The sequence below is a fragment of the Panthera uncia genome (genome assembly GCF_023721935.1).
Source record: "Panthera uncia isolate 11264 chromosome B2 unlocalized genomic scaffold, Puncia_PCG_1.0 HiC_scaffold_24, whole genome shotgun sequence".
NCBI classification, from domain to species: Eukaryota; Metazoa; Chordata; class Mammalia; order Carnivora; family Felidae; genus Panthera; species Panthera uncia.
This window is the reverse complement of record NW_026057580.1, coordinates 5,224,867-5,245,909: the sequence shown is the minus strand read 5'-3', so window position 1 is coordinate 5,245,909 and position 21,043 is coordinate 5,224,867. Positions and strand designations below refer to the sequence as shown.

Here is a 21,043-nt window from a genome sequence, read left to right as displayed (position 1 = left end):
CAACAGTGAAATTTTCATGTCAGTTTTTGTACTTTTCAACTCTAGAATTTCTACTTTGTTCTTTTTATTCATTTAAAAAAATTTTTTTTAACATTTATTCATTTTTGAAAGGCAGAGAGAGACAGAGCGCGAATGGGGGAGGGGCAGAGAGAGAGGGAGACACAGAAACAGAAGCAGGCTCCAGGCTCCGAGCTATCAGCACAGAGCCTGACACGGGGCTCGAACTCACGGACCACGAGATCATGACCTGAGCCGAAGTTGGCCACTTAACTGACTGAGCCACCCAGGCGCCCCTACTTTGTTCTTTTTAAAAAATGATTTCTATCTTCTTATTGATGTTCTCTATTTGGTGAGACACTACCCTCATACTTTCTTTTAATTCTTTGGACATATTATAATAGATGATTAAAAGTCATTATCTACTAGGTTCAGTTTCTGGGCATTCTCCGGTATAGTTTCTATTGGCTGCTTCCCCTCCTTGTATGAGTCATACTTTACCATTTCTTTCTGTCTTGAAAACGGAATGTTTAAAATAATTTTGCAGTGTCCCCTCCCCACCCCGCCCCCCGCCCGCAACTAGTTTAGTTTGGTTTCATTGCTATTAGTAATTTTCCTGAATTCTGTAAAGTTTGCATTCTTTGTCATGGATGGCCACTGAAGTCTCTGCTTGGTTAGTTTAATGGTCAGCTAATGACTAGACAGATTTCCTTAAATGCCTGGAACCAATAAATCTCCTAGCCTTTGTCAAGGTCTGTGTGTGCATGTTGGGATATGGCTTCAATGCTCTGACAGGCAGTTTGCAACTAACTCTGCCTTTGTCTTCACTTCCTGCTTGTGCAGAGCCGCACAGTAGGTGAGAGGTGAGAGATTAGGGCCCTCTCAGGTCTTTCTTTTTTTTTTTTTTTATTTTTTTTTTTAAATTTTTTTTTTCAACGTTTTTTATTTATTTTTGGGACAGAGAGAGACAGAGCATGAACGGGGGAGGGGCAGAGAGAGAGGGAGACACAGAATCGGAAACAGGCTCCAGGCTCCGAGCCATCAGCCCAGAGCCTGACGCGGGGCTCGAACTCACGGACCGCGAGATCGTGACCTGGCTGAAGTCGGACGCTTAACCGACTGCGCCACCCAGGCGCCCCACCTCTCAGGTCTTTCTTAAGCATGTGCACAGCCCTGCATATTCCTGTAGCCTTCTAGATACCTAGGAATATTCTGGGGCTTTTTAGAGAGCCCTTTGGGCAACTCATTCCCAGATATTTGTTTTTTATTAGGTCCAACTGGTAACGCTGCCTCAAGTAATGCTTGCCAGTGATTATTTTTGATAATGTTTTGCAAATAGAACTGTTTGCACAGAGTAACCTCTGGGTCAGATAAAATAAAGACATGCTTTGAGAATGGAGTTTTTCAGCAAGCTGCCAGACAGTTAAAATAGAGATAATTCTCTGGAGGTGGGGCTTTGGAGGAGCTCCAAACCTGTTTTGTCCTGCTAGTTGCTGCTAGGTTGATGGTTTTCATAGCTACCATGCTTGTGATGCTGTTGATTTTCAAGTCTACTATGGAGCTGGTGATAAGGGGATAGGATTGGGGCAAGTTAAAATGCCACAAAGCTCATTGTTCTTACTGAACCCATTTTTCCTGAGGAGACCCTCCTTGGATTGTTGCAAGTCTCTGGTTAATTTCTAGAGTTCTAAAAAAATTGATTTTGACAAATTTGCCTGTGTTTTCATTGCTTCTATGGAAGACTGTGTTTTTATTTTTATTTATTTATTTTTTTCAACATTTTTAATTTATTTTTGGGACAGAGAGAGACAGAGCATGAACGGGGGAGGGGCACAGAGAGAGGGAGACACAGAATCGGAAACAGGCTCCAGGCTCCGAGCCATCAGCCCAGAGCCTGACGCGGGGCTCGAACTCACGGACCGCGAGATCGTGACCTGGCTGAAGTCGGACGCTTAACCGACTGCGCCACCCAGGCGCCCCTGGAAGACTGTGTTTTTAGAGGTCCTTACTATGCTATTCCAGAAGTTGGAATTCTTAAATCTTTTTTACGGGGTTGCTCTAGGGATTACAATATGCATAGCTAACTTTTCATAGTCTATTTAGAATTAATATTTTACAACTTTCAGCAGAATATGGAAACCTTGCCACCTTATAGGTCATTTTGCCATCCCGCATTCATGTTATAGTTGTCATACATAGAGACAGACATCTACAATGGTCTACATCCATTGAAAACCCCATCAGACGATGTTATATTTTTTCCTTTCAAATCTCATGTGAATTTTAAAGAACATAAAAGTAGAAAAACAGTTTATGATATTTACTTAAATACTTACCATTTTTATCATTCTTCCTTCATTCCTGACATTTCCGATGTGAAATCCATAGTTGCTCTAATTGTTGTTTTTCTATATATGATATTCGGTTTTTCTCTGTTTTCTTTTTTTTTTTAAGTTTATCATTCATTTTGAGAGAGAGGGAACATGCTCAGGAGGGGCAGAAAGAGAGGGAGAGAGAGAATTCCAAGTAGGCTCTGCATTGTCAGTGCAAGGAGCAGATGCGGGGCTTAAACACATGAACCTGTGAGAGCATGACCTGAGCTAAAATCAAGAGTCGGACACTTAATTGACTGAGCCACCCAGGCGCCCCTCTTGCTGCCTTCAAGATAGTTTCTTTGTCATTAGTTTTCAGCAGTTTGGTTATGATGCTTTTGGGAATAGATTTCTTTGAGTTTTTCATGTTTGGAGAGTTGTGAGCTTCTGGAATCTATAAATTTATGGGTCCCCCCCCCACCTTTTGGAAGTTTTCAGCCATTATTTCTTCAAATATTTTTTTCTGCACCCAATATTTTGTCTTTCTGTCTTCCTTCTGGGACTGGTGTCAGACCTTTTGATGTTTTCCCACAGGTCCCTGACATTCTGTTCATTTTTTTTTTCTTTGTTGTTCAGATTGGAGAGTTTCCATTGATTTATCTTCAAGTTCAATGACTCTTCCTCTGGCATTGCCATTCGGATATTGAGTTCATCCAGTGAAATTTTTGTTTCTCTTACTGTATTTTTCAATTCTAAAATCCCTACTTGGTTCTCTTTTATATTTTTTCTTTCTCTGTGGAAACTTACTATTTTTCTATTCATTTTAATAGTCTGCATTCCTTCTTAGGTTGTGGTTATAATAGACATTTTTTTTCAATTGTGAGGAAAACACATAAAAATTTACCATTTGTAAATTGTAACCATTTATTTTCATCTTAACCATTTTAATTTTTTTAATGATTTTTTTTTAAGTAATCTCTACACCCAACATGGGGCCTGAACTAACAACCCCAAGATCAAGAGTCTCATGCTCTACCAACTGAGCCAGCCAGGCGCCCCTCATCTTAACCATCTTAAAACGTACAGTTCAGTAGTGTTAACTATATTCATATTGTTGTGCAACAGATCTTTAGACACTTAGGTTGCTTCTATTTCTTGACTACTGTGAATAATGCTTCAATGACCAGGGATGTGCAAATATCTCTTTCAGATCCTGCTTTTGATTCTTTTGGATATATACCTGGAAGTGGGATTGCTGAATCATATGGTAGCTCTATTTTTAATTTTTTGAGGAACCTCCATACTGTTTTCCATAGTGGCTGCACTTGACATTCCCACCAACAGAGCACTAGGGTTTCAATTTCTGCATACCCTCATCAATACTTGTTATTTTCTGTTATAGTATATATTTAAAAAAATTTTAACATTTTTATTTATTTTTGAGAGAGAAGGAGAGAGAGAGAGAGAGAGAGAGAGAGCGCGCACATGAGTGGGGAAGGTAGAGAGAGAAAGAGAGGGAGACACAGAATCTAAAGCAGGCTCCAGGCTCTGAGCTGTCAGCACAGAGCCTGACATGGGGCTTGAACCCACAAACCATGAGATCATGACCCGAGCTGAAGTCAGACACTTAACAGACTGAGCCACCCAGGCACCCCTGTTTCATTTTTTGATAGTGACCATCCTAATGGGTGTGAGGTGATGTCTCATTGCAGTTTGGATTTTCATTTTTCTAATGATTTCTGATATTAAGCATATTTTCATATTCTTGTTGGCCATTTGTATTTCCTCTTTGCAGAAATGTCTATTCAAGTCTTTTGCTCATTTTTAAATTGGGCTATTTGTTTTGGTCACTGTTATTTTATAACAGTTATTATAAACAGTTATTATAAACAGTTATTATTTGTCTTTTGAGGTGCCTGTGTGTCTCAGTTGGTTAAGCAAATGACTTCAGCTCAGGTCATGATCTTGCGGTTTGTTGGTTCGAGCCCCACATCAGGCTGTAGGCTGACAGCTCAGAGCCGGGAGCCTGCTTTGAATTCCGTGTCTCCCTCTTTCTCTGCCCCTTCCTTGCTCAGGCTCTGTCTCTCTCTCTCTCTCTCTCAAAAATAAATATATATTAAAAAAAAACCTTTTGTCTCTTGCAGGATATAGGATTAATATACAGAAGTTAATCAGTTTCTTATATACCAGAATGAACAAACGGAACTTGAAATTAAAAACACAATATTATTTACTTTAACACCCTCAAAAATGAAATACTTAGGTATAAATCTAACAAAATATGTACAAGATCTATAGGAGAAAAAGTATAAAATTCCAATTAATGAAATAAAAGATCTAAATAAATGGAGAGATATTCCATGTTTATGGATAGGAATACTTAATATTGTCAAGATATCAATTTCACCCAACTTTATCTATAGATTCAATGCAATCCCAATCAGAATCCCAGAAGGTTATTTTGTGGATAATGACAAACTGATTATTATTTTTTTGATGTTTATTTACCTGTTTAGAGAGAGAGAAAGAAAGCATGATTGAGGGAGGGGCAGAGAGAAAGGGAGCAAGAGAATCTCAAGCAGGGCCCATGCCCCAATGCTGGGCCTGATCCCACAAAGCAGGAGACCATGACCCAAGCCAAAATCAAGAGCTGGAGATGCTTAAACAACTGAGCCACCCAGGTGCCCCTTGACAAACTGATCCTAAAGTTTATATTGAAAGACAAAAGGTACAGAATAGGCAACACATTATTGAAGGTGATGAAAAAAGTTGGAGGGCTGACATTACCCAACTTTAAGACTTACTGTAAAGCTGTGGTAATCAAGATAATGTGGTATGGACCAAAGAATAGACAAATAGATCAGTGGAACAGAATAGAGAGCCCAGAAATAGACCCACACAAATATAGCCAACTGATGTTTGACAAATGAATAAGGGTAATACAATGGAGAAAAAAATCTTTTCAACAAATGGTGCCTGAATAACTGGACATCCACATTTAAAACAATCTAGACAGAGACCTTACACATTTCACCAAAATGGACTCAAAATGGATAACAGACCTAAATGTAAAACACAAAGCTGTAAAGTTTCTAGAAGAGAACATATGAGAAATCCCAGATGAATTTGGGTATGAGGATGACTTTCAAGATACAACACCAAAGGCATTATTTATGAAAAAAATAATTGATATGCTAGACTTCATTAAAATAAAAAACCTGTTCGGGGCGCCTGGGTGGCGCAGTCGGTTAAGCGTCCGACTTCAGCCAGGTCACGATCTCGCGGTCCGTGAGTTCGAGCCCCGCGTCAGGCTCTGGGCTGATGGCTCGGAGCCTGGAGCCTGTTTCCGATTCTGTGTCTCCCTCTCTCTCTGCCCCTCCCCCGTTCATGCTCTGTCTCTCTCTGTCCCAAAAATAAATAAAAAACGTTGAAAAAAAAAATTTAAAATAAAAAACCTGTTCTATGAAAGACAATGTCAAGAGAATGAGAAGACAGACTGGGAGAAAATATTTGCAAAAGACACATCTGATAAAGTACATTACCTAAGATTTATGGAGAACTCTTAGAACTTCATAAGACAGCAGACAACTTAATTATAAAATAGGCCAAAGACCTGACCAGACACCTCACCAAAGAAGATATACAAATGGCAAATCAACATATGAAAAGATGCCCCACATCATATGCCATCAGAGAAATGCAAATTAAAATAAGATACCATCACACACACACACTGGAATGGCCAAAATTCAGAATACTGATACCACCAAGCATTGGTGTGGGTGTGGAACAAGAGGAACTCTCATGCATTGCTGGTGAGAATGTAAGATAGTACAGCCACGTTGGAAGACAGTTTGATAGTTTCTTATAAAACTAAATATACTCTTAAGATACTATCCAGAAATTGTGCTCCTTGGTATTTACCCAAAGGAGTTGAAAACTTATGTCCACACCAAAACATCCACATGGATGTTTACAGCAGCTTTATTCATAACTTAGAAGTAACAGAATAACCAAGATATCCTTCAGTAGGTGAATGGATAAATAACTGTGGTACATCCAGGCAATGGAATATTATTGAGCACTAAAAAGAAATGAGCTATTTAGCCATGAAAAGACCTGGAGGAAACTTAGTGCGTATTACTAACTAATGACACTCTGGAAAAGACAAAAACTATGGTGGCAGTAAAAAGATCAGTGGTTGCCAGGGTTTGGGGTGGGGAGGGAAAAATAGGTAGAATGCAGAGGACTTTTACAGTAGTGAAAATATTATGTATGAAACCATATGATGAATACATGTCATTATACGTTTGTCCAAACCCTCAGAATGTGCAACATCAAGAGTGAACCCTAATGTAAACTCCGGACGTTGGGTGATTATGACTTGTCAGTGTAAGTCCATCAATTGTAACAAATGTACTATTCTTGTGGGAGATGTTGATAAAGGGGGAAGCTACCACACATGTGTGGGGGCAGGGGTATATGGAAAATCTCTGTACTTTCCCTTCAATTTTGCTGTGAACCTTAAACTCTAGAAAAGATAAAGTCTTTTTTTTAAGTTTACTTGTTTATTTTGAGAGAGAGTGTGTGGAGGAGGGGCAGAGAAAGACGGGGGGGGGGGGAGAGAACCCCAAGCAGGCTCTGCACTGTCAGCGCAGAGCCTGAAGTGGGGTTCAATGTCACCAACCTTGAGATCATGACCTGAGCTGAAATCAAGAGTTGGTTGCTCAACTGACTGAGCCACCCAGGCACCTGAGTAGTTTTGGATTTTATCTTGGACGCTTTGAATATTACATATATGATGCTGGGTCTTGCTCAAATCCTATGGAGAATGTTGATTTTTTTTTTCTTTTTTGGTTTATTTGTTTTTGTTTGATTGTTTTTTGTTCTGTTTTTGTTTGTTTTAACTGGGAACTGGAGGCACCTGGGTGGCTCAGTTGGTGAAGTGTCCAACTCTTGATCTCAGCTCAGGTCTTGATCTCAGGGTCATGAGTTCAAGCTCCACATTGGACCCCGTGCTGGGCGTGGAGCCTACTATAAACAAACAAACAAACAAACAAACAAACAAGCAAAATAATGGGGAACTGGCCCAAGTAGGTCCAAACCACAATTGCCTATCTACCTTCTGTGGGCTGTGATTCTAATGGGCTGTAGGCTTTGTCCGCATTGTCGCCTGGTGACTGCCGGGAGACTGGGATGGAAGTGAATTAAAGAAGCTGACAAAACACCCCCCCCCCACACACACACACTTTCTGTAATCTGTAGGAACCTCTTTCTTGCTTCTGGGATGAGAAATACATGGTTTCTCTTGGAGTTCTTTTCACCTGCACCTGTTGGATAGCTCCACGTTTCAAGCTGCCTTTCATTCCCCGCCAGGAGATACCAACGAGGTTAGAATTGGGAAACTTATCTCCAATTTGGTGGTTCTTTGACTTCTGGTTTCCTTCTCCACTAATCCTGCTACCATTTCCTTTTCAGAATCCTTAGAGAGATGTTCCATGCATTCTTCCTAGGTTTTAGTTGCATTCAGTTGGAGAAATGGGATGGAATTTTGACAAGAATTGCAACTTTCTTTCTATTACTGAGTATTATGTGTTTTTTGGATGTAAGTCATTTGTCAGATATATGTGTTGTGAATGTTTTTCTCTCAGTCTGCGGCTTGCTTATTCAATTTCTTTTTCTTAAAGATTTTATTTTTAAGTAATCTCTACACCCAACTCGGGGCTGGAACTCACAACCCTGAGATCAAGAATTGCATGCTCTACTGACTGAGCCAGCTAGGTGCCCTTTGCCTGTTGAATTTCTTAATGGTGTCTTTTTTATTTTTTAAATGTTTATTTATGTTTTTCAGAGAGAGAGAGAGAGAACAAGCTAGGGGCAGAGAGAGAGAGGGAGACAGAGAATCCCAAGCAGGCTCCATGCCATCAGTGCAGAGCCCGATGCAGGGCTCAAACCCACAAACCATGAGATCATGACCTGAGCTGAAATCAAGAGTCAGAGGCTTAACCCACTGAGCCACCCAGGTGCCCCTCTTAATGGTGTCTTTTTTTTTTTTTTTAATTTTTTTTTCAACGTTTTTTATTTATTTTTGGGACAGAGAGAGACAGAGCATGAACGGGGGAGGGGCAGAGAGAGATGGAGACACAGAATCGGAAACAGGCTCCAGGCTCTGAGCCATCAGCCCAGAGCCTGACGCGGGGCTCGAACTCACGGACCGCGAGATCGTGACCTGGCTGAAGTCGGACGCTTAACCGACTGCGCCACCCAGGCGCCCCTTAATGGTGTCTTTTGATGAGCAACAGCCTCTTATTTTTTTCCCAAAATTTTATTTAAATTCTAGTTATTTAACATACAGTGCAATATTGGTTTCAGGAGCAAAAAGCCTTTTATTTGATGAGGTCTATTAAGTTTTTCTTCTGATTAATGCTGTTCTGGTCTTTTGTGAAAAAAACCTTTGTCTACTCCATGTCTGCAAGGATATTCTCCTGTTTTCTTTTTTTAACTTCCTTGTCCCCCTGTTTATGGAGTTATAATAACATATAGTATCAGTTTAAGGTGTGTAACATAATGACAATATGTATATGTTGTGAAATGATTACCACAAATAAGTTACTATCCATCACCTCACACAGTGGTAATTGTTTTTCTTGTGATGAGAACTTTTAAGATCTACTCTGTTAGTAACTTTCAAATATACATTACTGTTCTCCATAGTTGCTAATGTTTTCTTTTACAAGCTTTACCATTTTTGCTCTTATGTTTAGGTCTGATCCATTTTGATTTAATTCTGCACATGGTGTAAGGTAGAAATCAAGATTCATCATTCCCCTAAATACTTATTTGGTTGTTTCAGCTCTATTCATTGGTTTTCTACTCATATATATCAAAAACTAATTTTATCTTTAATTTTCCTATTTTTAAAATCATTACTTAATGCTTTACATTAAAATTACAAAAAAATCACAAAGTTCATTAAATAATTTATTTCAATATAATTGATTTCCCCTGTTATCTAAACTTGTATTTTGTGTCATTCAAATTATTATTTTTGAGAATGGGTCTGTCCATAAGCTTTACAAGATTACCAAAGGTGTCTAAGGCACACATACGTTAAGAATCTGTCGTGAGTTGGTTTAAATGCTCATCTGCTGCTTCCTGGTTCTGTGACCTTGGGCACATCACTTAACCTTCATTCATCTTCCATACTTCAACAGATTCAATAAATGTCTATTGAGCACCTACTACCAGCCGCTGTATTAAATCTTATGGATCTTAAGGATTTAATACAGACAGATGGAGATAACCTTTCTTAAAATTTCTTTTAATGTTTATTTATTTTTGAGACAGAGAGAGACAGAGCATGAGCTGGGGAGGGGAAGAGAGAGAGGGAGACACAGTCTGAAGCAGTGCCCAGGCTCTGAGCTGTCAGCACAGAGCCTGATGCGGAGCTCGAACTCATGAACTGTGAAATCATGACCTGAGCTGAAGTCACATGCTTAACAGACTGAGCCACCCAGGCACCCCGGAAAGAACCTTTCTTGTACAAAATTTACAACCGAGTTGGGGAGGCAAACCTGTCAAGGGGTCATTACACAACACTGTGATAAATGCTTTGATAGCAGAAGGACAAAGCTATGGGAACACAGGGTGGGACTCCCAACCCATACTTGGGGAGTCGGGAAAGATTTCCAGATAAGGATGCTAAACACATATCAGGGATATGTGGACATTAGCCAAGCAAAGGGGGAGAAGAGCTATCCAGACAGGAGGATGAACCCTTAGGAGACATGGCAATGGGGATAAAGGATCAGTAACACAAGGCATGACTGCAGAAGGGGTGAGACTGGAGAGTTTTGTAACCATCTCAGGGACATTAGCTTCAACCTAAGTGAAATAGGAAGTCCTTGCTGGGTTTTAACCATGGATAGGTAGTGACAGGATCAGAATAAAATTTTAAAAATCTACACCAGAGGCATCACCAATGGAGACAGGGATAATGGTTTGGAGATTATTGGACTAATCTTGGTTAGAGAAAGTGAGTGCATGGGTTGTGGCAATGGGGATGGAGAAGAATGGATATATATGAGACATAATTAGGAGGTAAACTCAATGAAGTATATATTGGGAGGACTTGGGGAATGAGGAAAATGGGCCATCTCAGATTTCTGGTTGGATCAACAGGATGAGTGGTGGTGCCATTCACTGGGAAAAGGGCAGGTTTACAGAACATAAAGTCAGATTAGAATTTATGGGTGTGAAGTGACTGAGTGAGGATGTTCAGCACACGTCTGGCCATATTGGCTAGAAAACTGGAAGAGGGTTTGGGATGGGAAACCATCTGCGTCCATATGGTAAGATGCCATAGGCAGCATTCCTTCTTTCCTCCCGACCTTCGTTCAACATCTGGTTAGGATATACTATATGCTGGATGTTGGGGATACAGCCAGCAGTGAACAAGAAGACTGGGTTTCTGCCCTCAACCAGTTCACCATTTACCTTCTCAACTTGTTCTTAATCTGTAAACTGAAGACAATGAGATTAAGTGAAATGGGGTGATGTGACGACACCTGCTCTTCCAATTTTTATATTTGTTTGTCGTCCCCAGAGCGGGAAGAGAAGGTACCTCGGTTACTTTTACTTTCGTATCCTTCCCCGCTAGGCTCTTCCGCGCAGGCGCCTTGGAAGGCCCTGGGTGGGGGTGGGGCGGGCCCTAACCTGGGTCTTCTTCCCCGGGGCCAGGACCCGGCCGCGGGAAGGAGCGGGCTGCCCGTGACGTCATCAAACTGCGCAGCCCGCAGGGCGGGACCCGAGCGCGACAGCGCGGCCGGCGGAGCTGGCTGGCTTGTGGGGGAAACGAAACTGAGGGAGGAGGCGGCGGCTCTGGCAGCGGCAGGGCCAGGCCTGGTGGAGGAGGCGGCGGCAACGGCGGCCTGACCCCCCCCTCTCCGCTCCCAGGCAGCTCACCCTCTCCCCTCAGCGTGAGTGCCGACGCGCGGCCCGGGGGGAGCGAGCGGGCGGGCGCGCGGGCTCAGCATCCCTCTCCCCTCCACCGCCGCCTCGGCCACGCACCGGCGGTGGTGACCCTCGCCGCCCCTTCTCTCTCCCCTCCTCCTCTCCACCCTCCCCCGCTCCCCACCCGCTCTTCCAGCTCCCGCAGCCCGAGCTGCCGCTGACAAACGTTTCTGCGCACACATTCACACACGTTGTTTTCAAATGAAAAGACTGGCTCGGAGAGATGGGAGCTCATCTCCTCCCTCAGTGGATAGGGGTGGCAGTGCGAAACCGACACCCCGGGAGAGAAGACTGGAGAGGGGATTTGAACCCGTCCCTTGGGGGAGCAGCAGGTAGAACCAGGCCTCTTGCCTTCCACGCAGAAGTTCCCTGCCTGGGCACATTCTTCTGGCCTGTGTCGGTCACTGGAGCAGGGCACTGGTTAAGGTGTGCGGCCTTCCCCTCTCAGGCCTCAGTTTTTTTCCAGTGGAAAATGAGAGCGCTGGAGTAGATGATTTGGAAGGCCCAAATCTAAGATGGTTTGGGGAGGAGCATCAGTGTCTCCTGCCTTTCACACAACTATGTATTCTTTTTTTGCACCCACCGCGACGCAGTCCACGTTGAATTCCCGTTGCTTACCATCTCTCAGAGTCGCTAATAATCAGATGGCCCTTTTACTTTTGTTATGGGCCTTTGGGGGCATTTAAGACGCTGGTTTAAAGTGAAACGTGGTCTTGCTTTCTCTTTGTTCAGTGTCTCCCGTTTTTCTTCCCTGGGATAACCCCTGCCTGTGCCTAGTAAAAGGCTGCTTCCTTAAAGAGGATAAGATTATGCATTGGGTTGATGGGCTCATCCTTGAGCTGGAGAGAAGTGAAACATGTGATTCAGGGTTTTGTGAGATTGAAGGGATCAGTGATATCTGTGCATTTCATTGCTTTCTTCCTGCTGTGATTCATGTTAAAAGACCATTTTGTGCCTCTGCACCTCCCCTTCCTCAAGGAATTGCAGCCCAGCTGGTCACCCACCTGTTGGCTCCTATGTTTTGAGTTCTTTCTCTTTTCTGAGTCTTAACAGACAGTCAGTTGTGTGTAAACCACACTGTATTCACTACTACTCTTGCTTGCTCTTTGACTTGATCATTCCTTAAAGTTTCTAGATGTAATAATCACTTCATTCCATCGCATTTTTTCCCCCTCATGCTTACCTCCTGTGCCTACACATGGGCATGGGTGATGGTGATGTGGTGCCTGATTGTTTCCATCCTCTTTTCACGGAGGTGTGTTCGTGTTCTTAAAATTATTTTTGTACCTGAGTCCTATGACGTGGCTACTTCTGGTTTCAGTAATTTTCCTACTCTTCTGTATCCTCAGCCCTGAGTCAACTACTGTTTCCATTCCTTACTCATTAAAAACTTTCCCAATTCTTCCATGCTTTCAAATATCCCGAAATAAACCACAGCCAGTATTTTTATCATATTATGTAATCCGTTAATTGTCTTGCTAAAATAATAATGGTGATGGAGCAGTCATTCTGGGGTGGTCCCTTCACCTTCTGGAATGGTTGGTACTCATTAGGTCCAGTTTACACTGTTGTCGTGCATGGCTAGTGTTGCATGAAAAGTATAGAATGATAAGTTCCCAAGGCTTTTTTTTTTTTTTTTTTTTTTTTCCTCCTTGTGGCCTGTGGAGTTGATCCATGACTTTTTGGTATCTGACACCCTTTCCCTGAGGCCTCTGGATCTGTAAGCACCACACATTATCCAGTAAAATTAACTGCTATTATTGAAGACAAGCTTGGCTAGCATCCTTCCTGGACTTCAATTTGAGGAAGAGGCTATTCAAGTGCTGGCACTGGAAGCTATTTAGAATTGCCAAATCCCATTCCATTGATGACTTTTACCTTGGAATCCCTGCTCTGATCCTAGTGGCTCTAACAAGGGCAGCTGACTATCTGGATTTATGGTTGCAGTAACAATGAGGAGGAGAAATGATCCAGAATGCACTGCCCCTATCAAGAAACAGAAGAAAAGAGTTGCAGAGCTTGCCCTGAACCTCAGCTCTACGTCTGATGACGAACCTCCCTCTTCTGTCAATCACGCAGCAAAAGGTATGCTTGCCCACGTGATGTGAGGCCACTGGCCATCTGGTTATTTGAATCCCTGGTGCCTGAATTGGGCAGAACACAGTCCACTGCCCCTTGAGGGAAATTAGGCAAGTTCTACGGAGAGTTGTTTGCTATAGCTTCTCTTGCTTCTGCCATTCTTCTACTAGGAACGGGCAACTTGTTTTAAATAAAAAAATTGGAATTTTGACAGTAGTGCCTTAGTTCTGCTGCTGGCCTTTCAGCAGGTGGCACTCTTTTGCTGCCTTAAACCTGTTGGAAGTAGTGGTGAGCATTGAGTGCCCTGTGCTCTTAATTGCTCTTAATGATCCCGGGGCTCTTTCACAGGGGATGGGCTCTTTGCTGCAGTGATCTGGCCTAATTCCCCTCAGGTTTTTGTATTCTGTTTTCTCAATTCCCTCAGCATGTGTGACCAGAAACACCTAAATGAATTGGAGCATCCTGTGCTCACTATTGACGTTAAACTCAAAAGATTTCACTGATCTGGTTGAAACTGACGTTTGCTTTGCCTGTTTTTTAGGGTTATGGACATTCACAGTTTCCATAGGTAGCTTTCTGTGAGAAATTGTAAGGTGCCTACGAGCTTGCCTCAGATACCAAGCAATTAGAAGTAGTTCCACTTACATTTACCTTGACTTGCCAGCTGTATTTCCTAGGGCTACTGTAACAAATTACCACAAACTGGGTGGCTTAAGACAACAAATTTATTCTCCATAGTTCTGGAGGCCCCATGTCTGAAATCAAGGTGTCGGCAGAGCTGTGCTCCCTCCTAAGTCTCTTGGGAAGGATCCTTCCTTGCCTCTTCTAGCTTCTAGTAGTTGCTGGCAGTCCTTGGTGTTCTTGGCTTATAGCAGCATAACTCCAGTCTGCCTCTGACTTCCCTCTGTGTGTGTCTGTGTGCAAAATTTCCTTTATAACGACATCAGTCATTGGATCAGGGCCCACCCTAATCTAGTATGACCTCATTTTAATTTGATTACATCTGCAAAGACCATATTTCCAAATCTCACATTTCCCAGGTGCTGAGTGGATATAGCTTTTTGGAGGGACGCTAGTCAGTCCAGTATACCAGCCATCTTGGATTTTGGATCCTTTGCTGGATCACTGGTAAATTAGAATGAAATTTGGTGACAGATTGGTGACTGAAAGGGTGTGAAGCATCCTTTGAGAGTGGTAGGAAATACAGTTTACAAGTGGTAGACTAATGGAAGGACAGTTACTCATCAATTGTACTGAGAAGCTGGTTCCGAGAGGAGAAGCTTGACTGGCAATAGAGCTGAATGAAGCGTTTGGTGCAGCTGTGGTCCCGGTTGAATAAGAGACTCATAACCTTGTGTGTGGAGATATGTTTGCCTTTAAAGTTGTCATAGTAGCTTCCATTCCAGGTAGCTGAGAAAGGCTGTATGTAATTGAGGTTACTGAGTGGGAAGGCAAAAACATACTGGGTGCGTTGGTTCTAGGGATTGTTGAAGAAAGGGAGTTTTGCTTTTCACCTGGGGTTTGAGCAGCTTGGTGAAAGTAGAGTCTCCTTAGGTAGAACTGTGGGTTATTGGGAGAGATGGCCTACAAGAGAAGAAGGGAAAGCACATCTGTGCTTTCACAATTTCTCAAATGCTTTTCACGTTTCTCAGATGTGCTCAGGTGCCGGCAGTATTTGGGTCTAAGCGGTTCTCGGGGGACATCTCTTTGAGGTAAGGAGAGGGCAGCGCCCAGGTAGAGGAAGGTACATGGTTAAGGATCTTATAAGGGAACCAGTCTGATTTAAATTTCAAGCTTTTAAAATGGACTGAATTGAGATTACCCAACTCCCCCCTGCGTCCCCCTTAATTGCACCAAATAGCTTTAACCTTTTCTGGAAGTAGCGCCATATGATTCAGTTAGATTGACTAGTGCTGTTGTGTGTACAGAATGGAAGTCTAGATGTGGCCAGTACCTTGTATGTGTCTGGCAGCAGGCCATTTGGTCCTTTTCATTTTTCAGGAAATGAGGCGGGAGGCAGAGGCAAAGAAACATTGTGAGATTTCCCTGGTTTAGCTTATCTTAAGAAGGGGCAGCTCCACGTCACAAAAACTGAGGGCTGGAGTCTGGTGTCTTCATCAGCAAGATTGCTTTCTGTGCTGCCCCCACCCCACCTCGCACATGGAATAAATGCTTAATAAATATTCACTGAATAGAATTGATAGAAGTACCAGTAGCATCTTTTCCAAGGAGCTTAAAATGCTTCACCTCTTTCATTTTGCCTGTCCTCCTCCATTCTGTAGAAGATCATTTCACTAAGTACTTAGCATTTATATCATTTCTGTTCTGTATTGGCTTCTCTTAGGTGTCCTCTGGACGGTGTGCCCTGGTAGTTTACTGTCTCTCCAGAAACTACATTTGCTGGGGTTTATATACAGCTTTCCTAGTGAGGTCATTGCATTAAAGCAAATGCGTTTCCTTTTGCTTCAACCACTTCTACCTGAACATACTGTTGAACAGATGACTGAAAAATGCTCTTTAGGGAGTACAAATAGAAAAACAAAAAATAGTAGTTACTGTTTTTGTCTTTCTGTGCTTTCTTGTGCTTTCTGTCTTTATTTGTGCTTTGTCTGCTACTTCAGTGCAATGACTCATTAATAGATCTATTTAGTTTAATCAGTGTGTTTATTTTACTTTATTGACAAGGTAACTGCGTTGCCTGGTCAGAGATTGACATTTGACCAGAGTAGAGGAAAAAAGGGATGTTATTGTAATGGCCACTCTGGCATCATGTGTTCTTTTGAGTTTTGTTTTGTTAAGTTTATTCATTGTTGAAAGAGGGAGAGAGACAGAGTGTGAGCAGGGGAGGGACAGAGAGAGACTGAGACACAGAATACAAAGCCGGCTCCAGGCTCTGAGCTGTCAGCACAGAGCCTGACGTGGGGCTCGAACTCCCTAACCTCGAGATCATGACCTGAGCTGAAGATGGACGCTCAACCAGCTGAGCCACCCAGGTGCCCCTCTTTTGAGTATTTTAAGAGGACTTTGAAGGATTTTTAAGCCTAAATAAACTCTTGGAAATTTGCTATTAAGTAACAACCTTTTGAAGTAAGAAGAGGCAGGTGGAGGTCATTTTGTTCTTTTTAGTTGTTTCTCTCAGGGAAAATGCGGTCTAGGCTCCAAGACAGTTTCCTTTTCTCTTCAGCTGTGTGTGTATCCAGTGCGGGCTCCTGGCCCTCCCACAGTGTGTTGCTTTGGATGTTGCCAGGCCCTTTTGCTGGCACCACGCTAGTAGCGTCTTCCCCTCCACCAGGTTTAATTCTTCCCTAAATAGGCTATTTTCCCTGAAACACCATCGCTTTCCTGTCAGCCCAGATTCATGACCTTAATCAAAAACTTCCTTTATCGGTATCTGCTTAAATTGCTCTAACGAGTTACCATTTGTCTGGCATGAAGGAGAAATTGAGTCTTTAAACAGGAATGAGTGTATTCCAAAGCAGTTGTTAGGCAGGATGCGATATTTATTAAAATCCATAATTTATTCTTCTGTATCTGTGTGCTGCTCACCTTGGCCGTTAGTGGTTGGAACTGCCTCTCTATATGTGTTGTCACTCTCATTTTTAATCTTGGCTTGTTTGCCCTACTGTTCTATTGCCATGTAAAAAATTCTGCCCTACTGTTGTATTGCTATGTGAAAAATTTTGAACTTTTCTTCTTTAAAATGACTTAAGAGTAATGATTTCTATCAGGTAGAGAAGAATTCTTAAATGAAAACTCTAAATAATGTTTTGGGCTCTCTGCTAGGTTTTAGAAGGGGAGCTCCTGGGGAGGTAAATGGGAGTGCCACCCAGCTTTGGCAAGTTCTTAATGAAACTAATCATTTTAATAGACTGACCTTATTACTCCTGTTAATTTATATCTTCATTGCAAAATTGCCCAGTGTTTGCTAAATTCTTATCAGTCTTGGGAGGCTAAATCTCCTCTTTAGTTACTGCTGCAGCAATGACAGTTGTCTCCTTTTCATCTGAAAAGAGTGGCCCCAAAGGCCCAGGGGTAAAATGGGTAGTGACTGTGGCAGTCTGTGGGCATCAGGATTAATCCAGGCAACTTTATCTTAAATCATGGCAGGCTAAGAATTGGCTTCAAATACTGCATGAAATAAAAGAAATAAGGCTTATCCAAGACACTTCTTGATCTCACAAATGCCTGGTAAGGTGATATTTTAGCTCCCGTCAACCTCACTCTCAGAACCATGTAGACAGCTGCATGCTAGGTAACGCCTAAGGAAGAGGAACGGAGTGGAAAGGTAATTTGTGCCAGAATCTGGTGCTGGTAGTTTGCACCAGAGTCACCACTGATTTGCCTGATAAGCCTTCCACTCAAATTTGGTTCTCCCTGTCATTTTGGTCCAAGAATGTTACGAAGACAAAAAAGACAAAAGATTTCTCTTTGAGATTTGAGGGTGGTGTGTGCCCTGCATGCCCAGGAATGATATTCATACCATTGATGAGTGACCACAGATAGGTCCTCAAGCAAACCTGAGAGCCTGCAACTCTAACTGGAGCTAGACCAAGGGCACACTCTCCTTTGGTGAGGATACCAGGTTTTCCTAACTTGTCGTAGGTAGGCCTATGAATCCCCAGAGAGCTGGTGAAAGGAGTAGTAACTGATTTAACATTGTAGCTTCTGGTTAGTCAGGACCCTGAATCCCTGGGCTACACAGAAAGAAACTTAAGGGCTGTGCTTAGGGACCTGCCCACATACCACCTCTTTCTGTGTCATTTGGTACAGGTTGAAGGCACGGAAACAATTGAGTAAAGAGAATTTCACCTTTGGAAGCACAATTCTTTAGTATGTGGGCACTGTGCTGTAGAGTGTATCTGTTTCCTCTGTATGTGAGAGAATAGATGAGAAACCCAGGGTTAGTCTTGAGCCACTTGAGAGCTCTTCCTCTTTAGATCTGCTGCCCTCTGAAGATTGGTCTAAAAAGGAACTGGCTTCTTCTCAAGGTGTGGAATGGTACTTTATTTCTTTATAGCTTTATTTATTTATTTATTTTTTAACTCAAATGTATTCTTTTTTTTTTTCTTTCTTTTTTTTTTTTTTTGAGAGAGAGAGTGTGTGTGTGCAAGTGAGGGAGGGGCAGAGGCGGGGCTTGGCGGGGAGAGAGAGAGAAAATATCCCACGAGAGGAGGAGAGAGAGAGAGGCAGGACTTTTTTTTTTTTTTTTTACCCAAAGCGGGGCTCGTGTTCACCTCAAGCAGGGCTCATGCTCACCCGATGTGGGACTCGAACTCACGAACTGTGAGATCATGACCTGAGCCGAAGTCAGATGCTTAACAACTGAGCCACCCAGCCGCCCTCTAATGAATATATTCTTATTTCTCACACAGAAAATGTAGACAAGTGCAAAACAGAAAATAAATATAACCTCACCTCACAGTTTCCATGGTTACTCATTGTTCTGGGTCTTTCCTTCTGAGTGGCATTCTCTGGCACTCTGTGACATGTGCTGCATTGGTCTGTGTAAGCAAGTCAGTTCCTTTTTGAGAGAATTGGAGAAACCTTAAGAGGAAAGGGTAGATTTGATAACCTCTCATACAGGACGTTCTCAACCAAAATTTCTCCTTGCTAACTGCTTAGGAACCAGAATGTTGGTTTTAAGTTTATTCTATTTTTTTCAAACATGTTCATAGGACTTTTCTTTATTTTGCAAAATGCTATATCCTTGAAAGAAAAGAAATGCATATTTAGTTATCTGATTTTTATTTATTATTATTAAATTTTTTTTTTTCATGGACCAATCTAAGTTATTTATTTAAGCCATCTCCTGCCATAAGCAAAGGGACTCAAGATCAGTGTACCAGTCATCATCTGATACAAGTAAGGAAGGTGGGCTTAAGGTCCTATATACTTTTCTTTTTTTTTTTTTTTTTTTTTTTAATTTTTTTTTCAACATTTTTTATTTATTTTTGGGACAGAGAGAGACAGAGCATGAACGGGGGAGGGGCAGAGAGAGAGGGAGACACAGAATCGGAAACAGGCTCCAGGCTCCGAGCCATCAGCCCAGAGCCTGACGCGGGGCTCGAACTCACGGACGGCGAGATCGTGACCTGGCTGAAGTCGGACGCTTAACCGACTGCGCCACCCAGGTGCCCCTCCTATATACTTTTCTGGTCCTTGTGCTGAGTCATGGTCTAAACCAGTGCTGTGGTCCCCACGGGGCAGTGGTCCAGGTTCTCTTTATTCATCTTCATAGCTAGTGGGAAGTGAATTCATGTGAGAGTTATGGAATAGAGTATGATTACCATCTCCCCACGGAAAGGGCTTGGACCTGATGTGGAAATGGGGGTAGGTGATGAACTCCCAATCTCTCGTGCTCTCCATGAGATGACTTCAGGAAGATGTTCAACATGCTCACTTCCACACTGGGGAGCCCTACAGAGTGGGTGAGGGCCTTACACGTGCAGGCTGAGCCTTCCTTGCCATGTGTGCCATCTGACATGGACCACCCCAGTTGTGCCCTGGACCAACCCAGTGGCCTAGAAACCTGTACCCAGCTGCTGCCACCATTTTCAACCAGGACCTTAGCTATCTGATTTTTAAACTCTGAGGGTAGAGTTATTACTTTAGGGGAGTGCCCCATTATATATAGCATGGACCTTTTGTAGAACAGGTTCTGAACCAGAGTGGTTGTCTGATCAATTAAACAATACCAGTGTTTTGTTTTCTGACAGATCTGACACATGTCCTATTTCAGCCTACTGGTGGGAGGGGTGGGGGAATGGGCTTTGTTAATAGTCCAAGGAAGGCCCAATTCTCTGTTAAGGTATAGGCATTTCACACTCATGCTTAAACTTTTTGTTCTTAACCTTTTTTAAAAAAAAGTTTAAAGACTTAATTTAAAAAATTTTTATGGCATTAGGTCATAAAGCAGCTTTTTTAAAAACCATCTTTGTCAGAGTTTTAACGGTAAAACAAAGTTAAATGTACCTAAGTGAGACATGAAGCCATTCTTGGCAATACTGTACATTTTGTCCCCTGGGTATTACTATTTTCAAGTTTTCTCCTCTATATGAAACTATTGAAGGGAAAATTTATGTTGCAATTTCTAGATTACTTTGTACATGTCTCATTCTATAGACAAATGTATTCGTAGTTAATACATTAAGACCATAAATCAAGGCTTAAAATTTTTTTTTAAATTCACTGCAGTGAGTACTTAATTTTTGTTAAATGGAAAGATTCAGTCCAGGTGTTGGAGATGGGATGTGGAGTGTGACACAGTTCTTGCTCTCTGGGAGTGACCCTGTCCTAGTATTTGTGATGAGTGCTGGGCTGATAGTGCTGCTGCTGCTGCTGCTGCTGCTGGGGCCCGGTGGGAGGGAGAATCAGGCCTGGGGTGCTGGAGGAAGGCTTGGCTCTTCTCAAATGTTCACCCTTAGTGAGTTTGTGTTCTCATGGGGAAGTGGGCGGATCAGTGCAGATAGGCTTTAGAATTATGACGTCATTGCAAGTTACGAATACCTGAATAGTAACCATCTTGGGTTTTTGAAGAATTGTTTTACCCGAGTGCCTTTCCTTAACAAGCAGCCAGGCTTTGACTCCGCATCTCTTCTCCGGGACTTCCTTTCTTCCTTAAGAGAATTGTGTCAGTCACTTTC

General features: G+C 42.5%; 1 protein-coding gene and 1 pseudogene across 4 annotated transcripts in view; one reads left to right on the top strand and one right to left on the bottom strand.

The window, feature by feature from the left end:
- The first annotated feature begins 11,024 nt into the window (after positions 1 to 11,024).
- Positions 11,025 to 21,043, top strand: part of CMTR1 (cap methyltransferase 1) — a 54,730-nt gene continuing 44,711 nt past the window's right edge. For 3 of the 4 annotated variants that reach the window (XR_007462659.1, XM_049653346.1, XM_049653343.1), the window contains exon 1: positions 11,294 to 13,406. Coding sequence is in view for 3 of the 4 variants with exons in the window: in XM_049653346.1 (XP_049509303.1) it covers positions 13,259 to 13,406 (148 nt within the window). In the remaining variant the exon portion in view is untranslated. The other variant, XM_049653344.1, reaches the window with a different exon arrangement.
- On the bottom strand, positions 19,585 to 20,025 carry LOC125938153 (cytochrome c oxidase subunit 6A1, mitochondrial-like; annotated as a pseudogene).